General features: G+C 38.5%; 1 protein-coding gene across 1 annotated transcript in view; it reads right to left on the bottom strand.

The window, feature by feature from the left end:
* The window catches only part of PAICS (phosphoribosylaminoimidazole carboxylase and phosphoribosylaminoimidazolesuccinocarboxamide synthase), a 33,468-nt gene extending 15,730 nt beyond the window's left edge, over positions 1–17,738 (bottom strand). The window contains exons 1-7 of the mRNA XM_048942040.1: positions 17,336–17,738; positions 12,773–12,859; positions 9,168–9,605; positions 8,113–8,202; positions 4,460–4,546; positions 2,433–2,504; positions 1,266–1,667 (exon numbers count right to left, since the gene is read on the bottom strand). Coding sequence (XP_048797997.1) covers positions 1,266–1,667; positions 2,433–2,504; positions 4,460–4,546; positions 8,113–8,202; positions 9,168–9,605; positions 12,773–12,859; positions 17,336–17,723 — 1,564 coding nt within the window. The 5' untranslated portion in view covers positions 17,724–17,738. The remainder of the gene's footprint in view (positions 1–1,265; positions 1,668–2,432; positions 2,505–4,459; positions 4,547–8,112; positions 8,203–9,167; positions 9,606–12,772; positions 12,860–17,335) is intronic.
* Positions 17,739–18,354: the final 616 nt, after the last annotated feature.

The following is an 18,354-nucleotide window of genomic DNA, read 5'->3' on the forward strand; positions in this document are numbered from 1 at the left end:
ACTTGGAGCAATAGGAGTCTCCTAGAAAAGTCAGGCACTGGACTGGCAAACAAAATGAAGGTAGAGACGTGTGTTTGCTTGGCAGATGCCTTAGCAAATCTAATAATTAAAGCATCTTTTATGAATGGCTGTTGTTTTCCTTTATTCAGCAGCAGTATTCACAGCACAGGTTACACAACCCTTTTCTAGCATAATAAAATATAAAGCAACCAGTTTGGCTCAAATATTTTTGGTGCTGAAAAATTCTATTTAAAAAGACTAGAAATGAGTGATACTATCTGCATTTTCTAGATTTGGAAGAAAATGAAAGCTTTAAGAATATCATTTAGAGTAAGAACAAGGGAGCTGGGAAAGTGTCGTCTCATAACTGTGTGGACTTAATTCTAGCTACAACTGATGGCACTACAAGATGGTGCCACTGGACACCTCACTAGGGATCAGATTCATGAGTGAGCACAGCTTACTTAAGGATGTAAGTAAGGGTGGCTTCAGCCATTTCTGCTCAAGCTGTCCTTGTGATCTCTGTTACCAAACTGGTTCAAGTCCTCAAATAATATTTGCAACATTGCAAATTATTGCCTAATACGTTGACAAAAATCATAGTTTACCATAATTCATTGAGCTCTAAGATGCTTTGCAAAGTTGCTTCTATATGATCTGATCTACCTGACTGCTTTGACTCTCAGGGGCACCTGCCTCTGCTCCAGGCAGGTAATAATTACAAGTGCTGAAATATGTATCAAAATATGTATCACAGCCCTGGATTTTTTTCTCTCCTGGCTGTGAATTGAATTAATGAAGTTTGTATGTTTGGAGCCCTTGCACTTGGTATCAGCTTGCAGCTCTCTATCCATAAGTGCTTTACATGCCTCTTGGAACACCTCTGAAATCTGCCATATTTTTCTAGCACCATTTCACTGTATGTCACTTAAGATTCCCTAAGCACAAAGTCTCTCCAGTAACATTGAATACTTCATGTGTTTGTACATTTTTGGTAATTTTCTTAATTCTAAACTCCTCCAGAGAACCACTGCTATTCTTTGAGTATTGCCTATTTGACTGTGCACAGAATCAAATAATCATAGTATCGTAGAATATCCTGAGCTGGAGAACACCCACAAAGATCGTCAAGTCCAGATACATGCTCTTTAGTTATTTTCCCTCCTTATTATGACCATGTACTTCACCCCTAGAACAACGTGTCAAACAATCAACTTTTAACATTGTGTGTAATTGCTTTATCTCATTATGGAAGTTTTTAGTACCTGACAGGAGGCTTGAACTTTCACATCCCCAGCCTGATGGACCTAGAGGCTGTCTTCTTAAGATACAGTCAACTTCATCATAAAATCTCATTTTCCTCCTGGGATTACCAAGATGTTCATTTTCTTTCTGCAGTGCACGATATTCATATTTTAGGTTCTTGTACTTGGTGCGACATTGTTTCCAGTCTCTGTCTATTCCACATTTCATTAACCTTCTGGCAATTTCCTCAAATATTTCTTTATTTCTTGTTGCCCCTTCAAGCATTTGCTGTATCTTTTCATCTGACCATATATTTATCAGAGCTCTGACTTCATTGTCACTCCAGTGCTTTCCTGCTCCAGTATCATTAACTGTGATAACTTTAAAGTGATTTTGTGCTTCTTCCAAGGGGATATGATTATCTGAAAATATAATGAAGCAACCGGATACTGCTGAGTTATACACACATTGAAGTGTAATTGTAATTAATGGTTAAGTGACAGCTGAAGGATTAATTAACATTTATAATAATTGTCTGGTTGCAAAAATCTTTTAGTTTTGCAGTATTAATATCCAGATGCGATTACATTTCTTCCTAGATTTCAGTGCAAGATATATATATATATAATCTATATATATATAGATCTAGTGCAAGATATATATATATATATATATAATATCCTGTCCTTGGTAATCATAAAAAATTCAACATTTTTTCTCTTTCGATTTTGTTGCTGTTGTCAAACTAAAGACAGATGTATCTGAGTGCTATGTGCAGGACAGCAATAGGTTTAAAGCTTTAAAAGCAACAATTTATCAGCAGTTGTAGGAAATTGGTTTTCCAATGTTTTGTCAAATTAGAGTGGCAAGAAGAAGTATTACTCAAATGACAGTGCTTCTAGGGATTGAATACAAGAAAAAAACATCTAAATATGGATATTTAGAAGAAAGCAAATGGTGTTTATACAACAAATACAAAGCTTCACTAAAATATTAATTCAAGTTTTACTAATGACAGAGAATAATTATAAGAAACTAAACTTTGGGTGTAGTGCAAAGACTAGACAACAGACAAAAGTAAATAAAGTAAAGTAGCATTTATGGTAGAGATTTGATTGATCCAGCTTTGGTCCTGAAATCACAATGCAACTTTGTTTCAGAGTAAATGCATGGAAATCAATACTCACCTGTCCCAACTATCTGTTTTGCTAGCGGCGTACATGATCTGTCTTCTGAGGTAGAGCTTATAGAATCATCATCTATAGAAACACACAGGTTTAAAGAAAGTGGACATAGGCAAATTAATCACAGGGATTATTGTCATTTTCTGCAGGTAACACCTGTCTTAATTAAAAATGTCATAACCCATTAGTCTTAGAGGGCTTTAATAAGTCTTTTGCTACATGCCTCCCTAAATCAAACTATCTGTTAGCATATCTCATAAGCCTTATCATTGTTTCTGCTGCTGTGTTCCCCAAAAGGTAGCTGTGGATGCTGCACACAAGTTTAAATACTTAATTAAATGTGTAGGCGTACATCAATGGTTTGTATCTCTCATATAGGTCGATTTGCATAACATGTTTCTGCACATTCACTGGCACAGGTGTGCCACCCATTTTGGGTGCCATTTGTACAGGTGTGCTCTTGCAGATTCACTCATACTAATTTTCACTTCTTGAAAATTAGAATCAGAAATTACATTCTTTTTATTAAAAAAAAAAAAAGTGTGTGTGGTTAACTTGGGATGACAGCAAGAAAAATTGTTTCATAAACATCTATTTCATGACTAGGCACCCCATAATCCTTCAGAAAATTCTTGCATTTTCAGCTGTTGGAAATACAGCATTGAACCGAAAGGCAGCACTAGCACACCTGGTCTAGAGGGACATATCCCTGCCTGTAGCAGGGGGATTGGAATTAGATGATTTTAAATGTCCCTTCCAACCCAAAACAGTCTATGATTCTATTCCTGGGCTCTTGAATGATGATTATTATTATTATTTTCTTTTTTAAACTGCGACCCAGGAAAGATGGCTTTGCTTTCATGTTCTCTCAACCGTGCACTCTAATCTCATTGTACATTTGTGTACTTCTGACCTAAGTGATTGCTATCTTCAATGGATATTATGTGACAAGAAAAGGGAATTGGTGCAACTAAAGCAATCATTTGTATTCTGTTTCACTGTGCATGAACTCTTCTCTTTGCATTCGGGTGGCCTTGCTATGCCCCTGAACTTTCAGGGACACGGTCTTACTTTATCCTTAATGTAATTTGCGTTTTCAGTGTCATTGCTGTGATGGCATTGCTCTGGTGTTGTCCTCAGTGTCATATTCCTTACAGTTATGTAAACAGTTGTAAAAGCTGTGCTGAACAGGAGGTCTGAACAACCAATTTCAGATAACGTAATTGCCAAGGACAGCTCCTTGCCTGGATTGCAGAAATACTGATGCATACAATGGAAATATTCTTTCAGTCTAAGAGGGCAAAGAATTTTCATTCCAAAAATCACTGCATTGAGTTTTTTTATTCATTCGTTTAAATTCTGGGTATAAACAGTAATACTGCAAAAGTAGGATTTGATTCAGGATGTCAGGAAAGTAGATTTCAATGTCATTGCTATTTTTCTCTAATGCCTTTCTTCCATGACCATCCATAGCTTCTGTGTTCAGTTATTCCAGAAGGTTAATATCCCACGTGTACTCTGATGTCAATTTTAAGTGGTTTTAATATATTTCCCAAATACATGTTGTTGAATGTATTCAACTCTGATTTCAGTTTTAGAGGTAAGATAACACAGAATATTTATGCAAACTGTTGGATAGTGAACAGTCTCAAATTTAATGGACTGTCTTGAAATAGTTGGAAAAGACAGACAAGGCATAAAACGTTTAGTGTTTAGCTATTTAGTCGTCCAGGTCACCCTCTAATAGCTGTGAAGAAAAAAAAAAAACCAAACCTGTATTTGTGTCACAAACAAGCACATATTTATCACATGTAGCATAAGAAGTATGTTGTCAGGTGAAATACAATCTTTTTTTAATGGATGAAAGGAGAGGTAACTATGCATTTTTTCACTAGGAAATTAAACAAGAACAGGTTTTATCATAACCTAGAAGTAGAATGAGTATACGTAGGAGTAACATGAATCTTAGGGATCTACAGCTCCCATTAAAGTAGAACTGTTATAAATATCAGGACATGGTCTTCACTTACCTATATCAATTGTCTCCTTCTTTATTTGTGTAGCTTCCAGAGCTGCCAGGGTGGAATTGCTGAAGTCCTCCTCATCTTCAAGGATTTCTGCAACAGAGATTTAGAGTTCTTAGTAACTAAACAGTCCTTAAGATATGGCTCTAGGACCACCAACTTGGCAGTGTCTGTAATGATTACTATTGCTAGAGATTTCATCTCTTAATTTAAGACTGTCACTTCTTGACAATGCTGGACTTAAAAGCCTAGTGTAAGCAATTATAAAATAACTCCAGAATACCACGTGACAACTTGTCAGGTAAGTTTATGGATGAAATGTGCAAACTCTTAAGTTAGTAAAATCTGGATCAGAATGTTTAGAATTGTTCTCTGATCATGGTTGTAAATAACATAGTAACTGATAAACCTGCATGCAGCAGAACAGGCAAGACAGTGACTTTTGTAGGGAGTGTTTCAGTACCCACTGAAATTTGAAAGACTCCCAGGTGAGTGATGCCAAGAGTCACTGAATTAGCCTCAGCTGGAGCAAGAGTCCTTTCATTGACATAAGTGTGCTCTGCCTGGATAATTGATCTTCAGGACTGATTGCTTGCTTGATAGAGACAAAGTATTACATTCCTGTCCTCAGAGTATCCCCCCCTGCTGCAGTTGTGGCAGCGCTTACCTCACACTGTTGGGGCCCAGGCTCTGGGCACACTGACAGTGGGTCCATGGGCTCTCCTCCACGGGGAGGAGAGCTCTGCACCTCTGTCATTGGTTCTCCCTTGTTTAATGGGGAACTCCACCCCTGTGCCCTCAGACAAATTGGCAGATGATGCAAGTGGTCTCTCCAATCATCATTTCTAGGTGAGGAAACTGGTATACAAAGATTACATGCTGAAGGCCACACTGCAGATCAATGACAGCAGCTGCTGACTCCCAGCCTCAGTCCATTCAAGAATATTGCCCACAAACATTGAGCAATAGCACACAATCTATAGTCATTTTATTAAAAATTACCCCCTGAATCAATACAGACTTGTTTGCATCAGACATTCTTTATGATGTGACCAGCATCATGTGCTTTTCTTTCTTTCTTTTTTCTTTTGAGCCAAGAATGTGTGGGTAGATAGCCTGCCTTTTTTTTTTTTCTGAACCATTTGCCTGAGTTTTTGGGGGAGGACATGAGGAGAGCATGGCTGAGCCAAACAGAGCAAACCGTCATTGGTTTCTGACATTTATAAAAGATACTGGCTCCATCCACATTGTTTTGTCAAGCTATAAATGACTGCCAGCAAACGTGCTTTATCTCTACTTTGTATTTGGAGCACTGCTCACAAAGCCACCTGAGCAATACTGTAGCAGTCTTCTCCCATTTACTTCTTCAGACTGATAACAAGCTATGTTCTCTTTCAGTACTGTGCTCACTATTGCTATTTATCCTGTGTTCTGGCTCACTAAGCAAGATTAGTAATGTATCTGAATCCTTACCCTCATCTGTGTCATTTATGATACAAAAGTGCACCTACTTCATACCAGCCTAAGACATATGCATTAAAACATTCTCTTTTGACTAAACATTTAAAAATTCTACTCACAGGCAATATTCAAGAGAAGCCAACATAAATGCCTTGAGTATGTTCTGACTTAAGACCTTAGCTTTAAACAACCATTTCAAATAATTTTCTTAACAATGTACCATGGCAGTGTCACAACTTATCACAAATTTGTCCTTAGAGAGACATATAGTAACATAAGCAGCACAAAGAAAAACAAAAATAATGACAAGAGAAGTAATTTGTTGGAAACAAAACGCATAGATGTTTTTGCATCAGTCTGCTGGCATTCCTTAGAATCTTGTCTTTATTTTCACTGTTGTTTCCTGTGTTACTTTAAATTTAATCAAATACCTGTACGCAGTCTGTGGTCACGCTGCAAGTAACATGTTTGGAATGTGTGCTTACACATACAGACTTTGAATTGGCTCTTCTAAATAGATTTCTGGACTTAGCTGCCCTTAAAAGCAATCTCATATTTTATGAAACAGCAGTAAAAGTGACTACATTGGTTTTATTTCCAGATTGACTTAATATGGATAACTGTTATCAGGATAGGAAAAAGTTTACAGGGACCCTGGGTTTTCTTTGCCTGTTTTTGACCGGAGAATGGTTCTGTGATTGATACAAGGCTCTGGTGCACTCTGCTGGCCAGTCACTGAAAGCTCTTCAAGCACAATGGGTTGAGAGACTGCAGTACAGTTGCAGTCTGTCAAAGAATGTATAAGGATTTATTTACCTCTATCTATTCCTTCCCAGGTGGACATTTGCTACTCCTTAAGTGGCAAATACATTTGTGCAGTGGTGAAAAAAATAATGAAACATCAAATAACTGAGCACTTGCCTCAGACTGGTGGGTTTGTCTTTTGACTAACACTGTCTCAATCTTCTTCCTTGCTGGAACCTGGCATACCTGACTGGACTGTTCATAATGGTTGGCAGTGGGTGATAATGTCACTGCTGAGTCTGTGTATTATTACAATGTGGTGATTTTACCTGTTGATGGGGGAAAATGGAGTTTGATGCATTTTACAAGTTGTCTTGAGTAGATCTCACTGAATAGCGGTTATGATTTCTTATATATTTTGTCTCTTTAGAAAATGTACTTTCTGTGACAACCTATTTTTTCCCTAATGAATGCCTGAGGTGTCTGTGGTAATCCGGTAAAAGGCTAGTTGCATATTTCTTTGTGAGTAAACTTAAATTAATAAATCTAATTACATTTGAGCAGTGAAGTGAGAATGCTGATGCCCAGAATACTTCAAATTACATTTTATCATCAACTATCTCTTTACTTGTCATAGCTGTTTCTTTCCTTATATGAAAAGCTGCCAGATTCTCTGGAGAAGTATTTACAGTAACATCATCTGACAGAAGATTTTTAATTTGACATTAAAACCTTTCAAGTTCACTTTAGACCATTTTAAATTGTATTAGAGTACTGCTTAACACCTTATTTATGTGCACATTCTACCTTGTGCTACTGAAGGAGACCATTAGGTCCTCTCTGCCAAGGAAAGACGCACCCTTCAGCCTTCCAGACTTCCATACATGCCTTTAGCTCAGTGCTGAACTCCCACTTCCCACAGAAGTTATGCTTTCAGAAGTAAGCTGTAATGTTTCTTTGTAAAGAGCATATGACTTTCGTTTTCAGTGGCCACCACAAGCTAGAAAGTGATATCTGAAAATGAAATTCTTACCGCCGGCATGGGTGTTGACAGAATTCTGTTAAATACTGACCAAATCATGTTGCGAAATTGAGAACACTGTATTAGACTATGCACAGGAGACGGATAATTATGTGCCTTGAGGATATACTGCTTAAACAAATGTAGTAATATTATACTCAACTTCCTTAAATCTATAGCTTCTTCTTTATTTTGTGGTCCCTAAATCTTCAAAAGGGTTATTTAATAGACTGGTTTTGTCAAATTCAGCATAGCACCGTAAATGTGCACGTGTGCCTGTAATTATTAGAAGTATGGTTATTATTGTGATATCTTTTGTTTTGAAGACCTCTACATTTTCTGACTGTTGTTGCAGTGCACGCTTCTTTTAGAAATCCATCCAAGGTTACTAAATGTAAGAATTTATATAAAAAAAGCAGACTTTTCAGTTTACCTGAATCAGAAACTTTCTTTACATCTGCAACCTGTAGGTCTTCAGACAAATTACTAACAGAGTCCTCTTCACCTGTGTCTCCAGGTATTTCTGTGTAAATAATGCAATGTTAATTAGGGCATTGCATTTGTGTTCCACAGAACAGCTGTGCTGTGTCAAGTCAAATGAGCCATCCAACCTATTGATTCCCTTTATGCCAGCAGTCATTAGTAGATACATAAACAAAGAATTTAGAAACTGCAACTGAAGAGTGAAACTTCTCCCAAAATGCTCTTATAGTTTTTATCAGACTATCCACTCATCTTTGCATTACGTTTTTCTTCATTGACTTCTTCCATTAAGCTAGACTTATATTTTTGGCCATAAAGTCATCCACCATGTAGGATTATTACTGTGTAATAAATGACTTTAATTTTAATTTTGTTTTTAAACAACATGCCTCTACGTGGATGTATACACATAAGAAAAATAATTTAACTCTCTTGCAATGTAGGTTCATTGGTCTTTTCTATTTCTGCATTAGTCCATTCAGTATGAAGTTATCCATCAGTAAGCACACAAAAACAAGTAACTGCCAGGATTCTTTACACCAGTCATTCTGCTATTTTTACAATAGTTGTTTCACTAGTTGGGGAACCTAGCTCAAAAGGCCAGTAAAACTGAATTTGTTGGACAACATAAGAAAAATAAATTAAACATTTTTTAACTACTGCCTACAACTGTAGATTTCTTTGTCCAGTAGCAGTCTCATCCTTTCTTATCTAAGCTGCAAACAGTCTTCAGACTTGATTTTGATTACAATTGTCTCTTTCTTTTCATCTTGTTTTCTTCTTTTTGTTTCCAAATTCTATAGAAAATGCTTGGAGGAAATCACTGAATAATATTAAGTGAACTACTGGACAAAAAACTTTATACTCTGGGTTCCTCCACCACCCCACCCAGCAAATTGATTCACCTACCTGCTTGTTTTTTTGTGATTCATTTTTAAGATTGCTATTGCAAAAAAATTTAAAACTAAAAATCTCAAATGATATGTGGGAAGCTGGAGTACTTACCTATGGAGTCCTTTCCTGATTTTGCTTCTGTCCACTCTGGAGGCCTCTCACTTTCCTCATTATCTGATTTACTTGCTCGTTCCATGGTACCATGCCCCAGAATAGCATCCAGTTCATTAAAAAATTTCATGCTTCTACTTGTACTCCCTGAGTCTTGGCCATTTTTTATGCTCTTGTATTCATGTTTCAGATTTTTATATTTTGTCCTGCACTGCTTCCAGTCCCTGTCAATTCCGAACTTTTGAAGTCTAGCAGCAACCTGTTCAAATATTCTTTTATTTCTCACTGTCCCCTCCAGTTGTTGCTGGATATTTTTGTCTGACCATATGTGTATCAGAGCTCTGACTTCATTAACAGTCCAGTGTTTTCCTCCTTCATTTGCTACTGTTGGAATGAAAGCCGGTGTTTTGGAAGCCTCCACTGCTGGCGGTGGATTACCTGCATCGTGTGGGGTAGGGGAGAGACACAGACACAGGTTAGCTGCATTAGGTAGGTGGGGTAGGGAAAGGACAGAGAGAATGAGGATGAAGTATGCTAGTTCCTAATGATTTTTGTAGCGTAAAGACTTAACTTCCTGCATTCATCTCATGCTTCTGGGTTTTACATACATGCAAAACTCAAATTGCACAAGGATCTGAAGTATCTAATTCTTAACTTCAAACAAAGCACCCCTTTTGAGGGAAGTGGACAAGTGGAGAATTTTGCCATTTTGTGATCTGCTGGTACAAAACTGCTCCCTTTCTCAGTGTAGTTCAGCATAAATATCAAGATTTCGATGATCAAAAAAATACATATTTTTAAATGAAAAATGACAATTTGAGCGACTTATTTTGTAGAACTGTATTAGTATTATATATTATGACTCTCTCCAGTCTCCAGCTTTTTTTTTTAGCATTAGGAAATAAAGGAGATACACACAATCACTGTAAACACTGAAATACGATCTCTTGCATTGAAGAAGAAATCCTTATTTGTAATTATGAATTTGCTTAAAGACGTCATTTTGATTGGTTATTGAATTAGTTTGGGAAGTTTTATCTCATGCATTTTACAAATCTTTTCAAAAAATAACTTAAAAAATATAAAACAAACAGTGTTTTATCAAAGAGAGCAAAACTGAAAGTCCACAACAGTAACTGATTTTTTTTTTCAGTCATACTGAAGTCATAAATGCTTTTGCAAGTGGCTTATTCTAGCAGGGCAAGCCAGAATACAGGGGTTGGATATGGTATAATCAGTGGGCTTTGTGTGATGGCAAAAATATCTGACCTTTGCTTGCACAGACAGCAGAAGTGGAACATAGTTGAGTATAATAACCTGTCTGGGGACAAGCTTGTCCTAGATACAGGCATTATTTGCTCTGTAATTCATTCCATTTGTGAGAAAGCTGTACTAATACCAATATTTTTCCTGTTAGCCCTGTGATAACTGGAACTCCGCAGCAGCCAACTGACTGATGTTTTATTAGGAAGTGTAATTTTCAGATAAGATATGCCTTCTTCATTTCTTCCTGAGGGAAAATGCTAGCTTACATGTGAATGCAACCATAGGAATTGCCATGGTTGTCAACTGTCAGCATCAGATAAGCTTGATGTGGTCTCTGCTTAGTATTACTGGGAGTGTTTCACCTATCTGTGTTTCCAAAGTAGCTCATTCTTCGCTGTCAGAGAGCACTGTGAACACCAGAGGAAAAAGCCCCGGGGAAGAACAGCCCTCTATTGGCTCTGTATTTGTCAGTCAAACCCATACAGTATATGGTAGTTTGAGAGGGAAAAGGTTTCTTTAGTTCTTGTATAGTCCAGTATTTCTCATTATGAAGTTCATTTGCAACTGAGCTCACTTTCAGTTATAAACATTAGTTTGAATGAGTTCTAGTGACTCAGTGGATTGCTCATCTGTTCTACTATATTCAGAGCAAGTAGAGCAGAATAGAAAATTGCTTGTTTGGTTCCCCATTACCTTTAAAAAAAAAAAAGAATCAAAATATTTTACCCTTAATCAGACAAAGCAGTTATAGTCTCTATTTTTTCCTTAATGTCTTAACTTCATTTCAGCTCAAATTTGTTTAAAAATGATTTTGAAGTTATTAACATAGGATATCCAAATGTTTTTTAATCAGAAAGGTGTATGTGCCATATTTGGTATTTTTCTCAGCTTCTTCAACATGAAAAAAGTGATCAATCTGCTGAAATGAAACCAAAATATTAAGCAATATGGGTATGAAGGGCTCAATATTTTTTTTTCAGTGGTGTCTGAACCACTGTCTGAAATCTGAAGATCAACTGGGGCATTAGAGAAGACATTTTAGTATCAGTACATACCTGAGAGCCTATGCAATTTAAGTTATTGAGCTGTCTTCATAGAAAGCATTATTTCCAGAACTTCAGTGATTCAGCAGGTGTACAATTAACAAATGTACAGTTAGAAGAGTAGAGTAGTTAGGATAGTATTTTACAGGTTTGTAGTTAGAAAGATTATCGTGGCAGAAAGAGACAATCAAAAATGAAATGCTCACCTGTGTCTTAGGCTCACAACAGAAAACTCCAAAAGGAGGAGTACGCTGCAAGAGCATGAATAGCACAGACCTATTCCTGTAAACTTTGTTTCAGATATGGCAATAAAAGTTTTGGTTTTATGTGAATGTGTGTATACAGTTACTGCATGTGGTATTCTTGTCTCATCCTTGATTTCTTGTTATGCCAGGCAGAAGGAGTGTAGTGTAGCTATTAAAAGCCATAGGTTTGGCTGGGGCCCTGTTTTCTCTCAGAATATTGCACCTTGGAGGTTATGTAATGAAAGTTGAGAACGGACTGGGATGTACACTAGGGCATAAAGGACTTGACAGAAGTGAAAAGAGCACTTGGGAAGATTCAGGACAGTGCTGCTGTTCATCCAGGGAAGGAATGAGCTCATCAGTTCTCTCTGATTCTCCCCAAAATGTGTTCAGATCTCTCTGTTGTCTTCAGCAGCCCATTGAAGGGGTTCACATCTAGGATATTCACCTTCCTTAAAGCTTGCCAGATTTGTACTTTTGCTCTGTAATAACTTTCCTTAGCAAAACTCTTACAGGAGTCCTACTGGCCAGTTTCAAGTTGTATTGTTGGACTAAAACATTGTTCACCACCCTTTGCTTGAAGAGAAGACAGTTGCTGTGAAGACTATTGTGAACCTGGATTACTTAGTAGGAGAGGTCAGACTTCTGCACTGCTGTCCTGGCTCAGGCCATTCACTAATACTACTTCAAGCAAAAGTTACACGAGTTGGAGAAAATCCACAAGTTGACATGTGGATCACACACTACCATTTGTCATGCTTTCCACTAGCATTTAACAAAACTAATATGGTTGATATGGTTAAACTACAACATGGGATGTCTTTTGAGTGTGAGTGGTGGTCGAGCAGGAGGCATATCACATGCAGTGAAAAGTATTTAGTGATGCTTGAGACTGCTAAGTACTAAGACTAGGAAGGAGAAGGTGGAATAGTGTGATTACTTTAAAGCTTTGTTGGTCAGACAATGATGGCATATTCAAGCTATTGAAAATGCTCTGAAAGCTCAGAAAGCTATGCATTTAATTTTGGGTCACTGCTCCATCATACTGTACCTAGTTGAACTGGTCTGACATGTGACATAAAAAGTAGTGGATCTCCTGGTGCATCCTCATCGTCTTCTAAAGAAACTGATAATTCACCTGGGGAGGAAAGAGTTTTCAGATGAAAAACAGGTATGGACAAAATTAGAAATTAGTTTAAGTGAAAATGTCCGTACAAAATGAAATCAGTAACTTTGTAATCTCCACGCTTGATTTGTATTTAAGTTAAACTTAAACTCATTTGGCCTGTCCCCATAAAAGGACGGGAATTACAGGCGTTAAATTAAATTACTTTACATCTACATACAATGTCTGTTAGAAATATATTTTATTCTAAAATTCTTAATAGAAACTGATCAGATTCTAGTGACCCATATGCTTTTCTGATTCTAGGTATTTGAGGTTGCACGTTAAAACTATAGTTTGGAAACAGAGAATGTAGAGATGTACAAAAAAGTAGACTTTGCACATGGATTCAGATAAACATGAATTCATTTATATAACCAAACAAAAATTTCCAAAAAGAACATTTAGATAAGAATAGGAAGAAGGTAATGATGTTCAGCAAAGAGTTGTGGAAATCTAGGGATTAATGGTACAGGGAATGTGGGAAAATACTTTGAGTAGAGCATGGACATACTTGTAGCCAACTGGATTCAATCTAGCTTTTAAAGTATTGCATTCCTACATTTCTTTAACAAGCAGCATAATAGCAATTGCTACATGCATTTGGAAAGCAGCACATGTAGCTCAAATTATGAGTCAGCTTAATTTTCACAGAGGACAGACTTTTAAATGATGCTCTATTCAACACACACTGTGTTGACAGGAAGTTTGAAATGATGATTTTGCAGTTATGCTGAGTGAGCTGCTGTCATTTCCAACCAGGTAGGTCACACCGATCAAAGCTACCTGCACAGCAGTACTGCAGTAATAACATCAAGCAGTGGCAAGATGCAGTCCTGATGGAATGTGGCATCCCTGACGTAGGTGAAATTGAAAACTGCATCTAGATTTGTTTGAAAACATTATCCTAAATCCTTCCCGACTTTCAGCAAGACCCAGAATGACTCACAGATATTGTGGCCTCATCTCTAACTGCTGCCAGCTGTCCACCTTGTTTCTCTGGCAGAAGCTGTAATCCCCTGCAACTGGCTTGACAGGAAGAAAGGTGTGCTCCTGCCTCCACCCCTAGTGCCAGGCCTTGATCTGCCTGAGAGCCACAACGCAAACTGTGGAGAGGGAAACAAGCTCTTTGTTGGAGGCCCACTGAATGGGCCATGTGTGGGCAGTGGGATAAAGAAGCTTTATTTACAAGGTACGCTTTAAAAATAAACTGCTTAATATCGTAAGCAAATAAGAACAGCAAACACAAAATATGTTGTATTTGAAAGAAAGGATATTTGATGGAAAAAAAGTATTTGATGAGTAAAGAAGTTTACATGCATGTATTGCATTCTTTTATTAATAAAGCTATAGTAAAGTATATAGAATATTTGTGAATGCTAAGTTTAATGTTAAAGTCCAGACATGGAAAATGACATATGTGTGGCATTTGCAGTTTGCATTTTCAGAGGATCTTTTCTAGTAGCCATCTAAGTTGAGTGCATATGATAACAATTTCTTTGCTGATGTATTTCTATTCTGACTGAACTGAAATTAGATTTTTTTTCTACGTTTGCTGTTGTAAAGCAAAAGGCAAGGAAAGTGAGTTTGTCTTCAGACACCTCTCAGATTTAATTGTGATTTTAACTATTAGCTTATCTAAATTACTTTCTAAAGGAATCTGACTTTATAAGATATGAAAAAAAATATCAGGAAAATGAGGAAAACACTGCAGAAATGCCATTCAGTCCCATAGAATTAGACTTCTTTTTTTTCCCTTCTTCTCCTTCCTCTCCCTCCTCAGCAGTATTGTAGTAGTTGAAATAATCAAACAAAACTTTGTAGCTTTATATGAAGGATGAGTATGAATATTTAAACTGAGGCTAAGCAGAATGGTAAAAGAGTTTTTTTGGGAGTGTGCCCTGTCCCTGTCGTGCATTTTAAATAACACTTTACAACAGCTAAGTTCTCCAGATAAGATCTGCATAGTGAATATTATTATTTGGCACAGGTTTAGTTTTCTGATAGCCTTTTGTTGTTGCTGCTCCTCCTATGCAAGGCAGAAGCCTTGGGTTCCTCCAGTTGTTAAAATAAACCTTCTCAGCCCCTTCTGAAAAAGAGAGGGGTAGAACTGTGCCTCCCTCTGCTCCTGTAGATTTCAGTGGCTAAACAGAAGTTCAGGAGGGCACCTGCAAGGACACAGATATACACAGGTCTTAACAGGAGATACTTGTCTGAAATAGTCCCTTTCTTCCCAAAGGCAGCAGAGGAGCTGTGAGGTTCATGCTGGATAGGCACAGTGGGCTGTGCAAACTCACGCTGCCATCTGTGGGAGTGCCACATTCACATCTGCACCCACGAGACACTTCTGACCAGCAGCAGCACAGCCACAAATGCCACTTCAGCCTTACAACTGAATTTCAAAACACTGAGCTTGGCAACTCCTCCTTTCATAGCCACCACAATGATGGCAATGATGATGGCATTGCCATCATCTGATGGCAATGGGAAAAAACTGTCCCTGATGCAGCGCTGTTTACTTGGCTTGTTTACTTGGCTCCTTAAATGAAGGAAGTTGATGCTGTCACTGCTATTTGCTCTGCCCTGGTGCAGATGTGTGTGTGCTGCATACCTGCAGGACACATTCATTGCTTAGCGAGCTTCCACTGTGGCTCAATTATGGTTGTAGGAGTCTTTGCATTTAAATTGTTACCACTTGTGTTACATTATTACAATTGCAGTTACTTTTACAGTTTTACAGTTGCTGTTACAGTTTCATTTACTTTCTGTTTATAAAATACTTGGTTGGGTTTTTCTTTTTCCTTGTAAAGGAAGTAGTAGAAATGCTTGTGCATTTCATTATACCACTTTTAAAACCAGATTGTGCCAATGCTTCAAAATGAAGCATCTCACCTTGGGGACAAAAATTTTTTATTTTATTTTTTGTATTTTTTTTCCAATTTGGGATTCATAACTGCAATCAACTCTTCCTGATTTAAACTTGCAAGAGGTCGAAAGCAGATGAGAATTACTTGAGGTGAGATTAACAATTGGTGCAAACTGCATCAAAACACAGAGGATAACCTAAGTTCAGATCCTGAGAGGAGGGACTCTGATTTAGCTTTGTGCACTCCTCAGGAGTTAACAGCTTGTATCAGCCACAGATTTGGCTCTCAGTTCTGCATATTTAAAAATAAAATGGATTGTAGTAGCAATGCATTGTGCAGACAGCACATGTTAAAATAGCATGAAATTGGCATTTTATTTTTAAGTGATTTGTGACAGATTAGAGGCTTTATGCTAATGATGACAAATTAAGGTCGAGCTTTTAGCTAAGGTAAACAGTGGCAAGATAAATGTTAATTCCTTTTTATCAGACCTGTAAGACAGCATTGTAGAAGGAGCCTTGGAAGAGTACAGTGGTAAGCTATGTCCAGCATCTCTGTGCCATTGGCAAGCTCCTCTAATACTATTTTAGTGGGTTTATTGTTTTCTTTAAAAAGATTCACAGTCTTAATTAATGTAAATTGGCATATACGGATGGAACAAATTGAACTTATCTTTGAATTTCTCTTTGTAGCCATATTATTTGGATACTTACAACTATTACTGGAGCTTGTGCTTCAGTGACATTCAAAATGAGATGAGGAGGTTTGAGTGCTGTCAAATAGCAGATTAACCCTAGTGAAATGTTAAGCACAGCTTAAATGCATATGTAAAGAGGGCCGAATCAAACAAGGAATGCAACTAATTTGGTTTAAAAAAACCCTTTCAGAATAAGAGCAGTTGTAGTTACATGTTTTGCCTCAGAATATTCAGACAAACATTACAATTTTTATTTTTCCTTGGCACATTACAATTTTTAATAGGAAGTTATTAAACATCCCTCTGTTTCTCAGAAAAATGAAGTTAATCTCTAATAGAATAATTTCATTTACCTTTGGTCATAGCTGAAATTTCAATTACAGAGAAATAAAAATAAAAACTAGAAATTTCAGTTGTGTCGCAAGTAACAGTTCTTGAAATAATCATGACATTTTCCACATCTACATTCAGTTTTCTTTAAGTTTAGAACTGGAGCTCTAATAGTCAGGGTTGCAAAGTATCGCAAATGAAATTAAAGGGAAAAAAAAAAAGCAACACACACAACCATCTTTCCTTAATTTATTGCCTGAGCTCTGTGCAGGAGCCTTGACATCAGAATACTTACAGAGGCTTTACTGCAAGCAGTTAGTGTGATTTGGTGAGAATTACAGTGTATTTACAGGCTTCAACACTGGTGGGTGCTAACATGTCCTGCCCTGTGCCGGAGCGCATCCCGTCTGGGGCTGCTCTACAGCACTGCCAGGCTGGGCAGCTTCAGCGCAGAGCCGGCAAACTTAGGATGTGGGCTTGTTTGCCTGGGGCTGGGGGCTTTTTGTTTGGTAGTTTTTAAACAAAGGGAGGATATAGAAGCAGAAAGAGTTTTACCTTGGCTGCTGTCTGCGGTGGGACTGGCGTTGAGCCGTGCCTCGGTGGTGGAGCACCTGGCGTTCCCCTCGGCAGCCAAGTGTGCGACAGGCTCACATCGCAGTATGGCATCCAGGTCATGAAAAAACTTCATGGTTTTAGTGGCATCCCCGGAGTTGCGGGCGTATTTAACCGTTCTGTATTCATACTTCAGGTTTTTGTACTTTGCTCGGCACTGTTTCCAATCTCTACAAACTCCTAACTCTTGCAGCCTTTTGGCAATGTAGATGAATATTCCTTTATTCCTCAGGGTGCCGTGGAGCTGTTTCCTGATGCTCTTCTCCGACCAGATGCTTAGCAAGGCTTTAACCTCCTCCTCAGTCCAGTGCTTCCCCGCTCCACTCTCCATGTTGAGAGTGACCTGGAAATGATTCACTATTTCTAGCCAAGATCTGGTTCCCTAGGCAACCAGGCGCCTGCTTCTCGGCAGCTCCGTGCGCCGCCCTGAGCACTGCGAGCTGCAGGCCGCCCTGAGCTCCACACCGGCACCCAGAGCCCCAGCGGGCAGGCACACAAGGGCAGGCCCTTGGCAGCCACACTGCCATCAGCCGCCTCTCTGCCCGGCCCCTGGAGTGGCCTCTCAGCCCCCTGTGTGGAAAATGGTGCCGGTGTCACCACTGCGCTGCCATCAGGGCAACAAAGCCGGTTGGGCTGGCTTGATGCCTTGAGCAAGAAAAACACAGGTGCAGAAAGCAAGCTGTGCTGGCACCCCCCCCCCATGCTGGGGACAGGCTGCGCGGACGCGCTGTGTGGGTGCTGTGTATGAGCACGGCAGCACCTCCTCTCCACCAGCAACCTGAGGCTGCTGCCGGCCGCTGTGTGGGCTGCGAGGCAGTGTGCGTGGTGTGGCAGCAGTGTGGGCATGATGCACAGTCTCACCATTGCGTGGCCAAGTGGCATTTGCTGTAAAATTGGTGGGCGCTTGCATGCATTTCTATATGCATTTTTACTGTCCATTTACTACCGGTGATGAGTTAATT

This window comes from Lagopus muta, chromosome 4 (assembly GCF_023343835.1).
Source record: "Lagopus muta isolate bLagMut1 chromosome 4, bLagMut1 primary, whole genome shotgun sequence".
Taxonomy (NCBI): Eukaryota; Metazoa; Chordata; class Aves; order Galliformes; family Phasianidae; genus Lagopus; species Lagopus muta.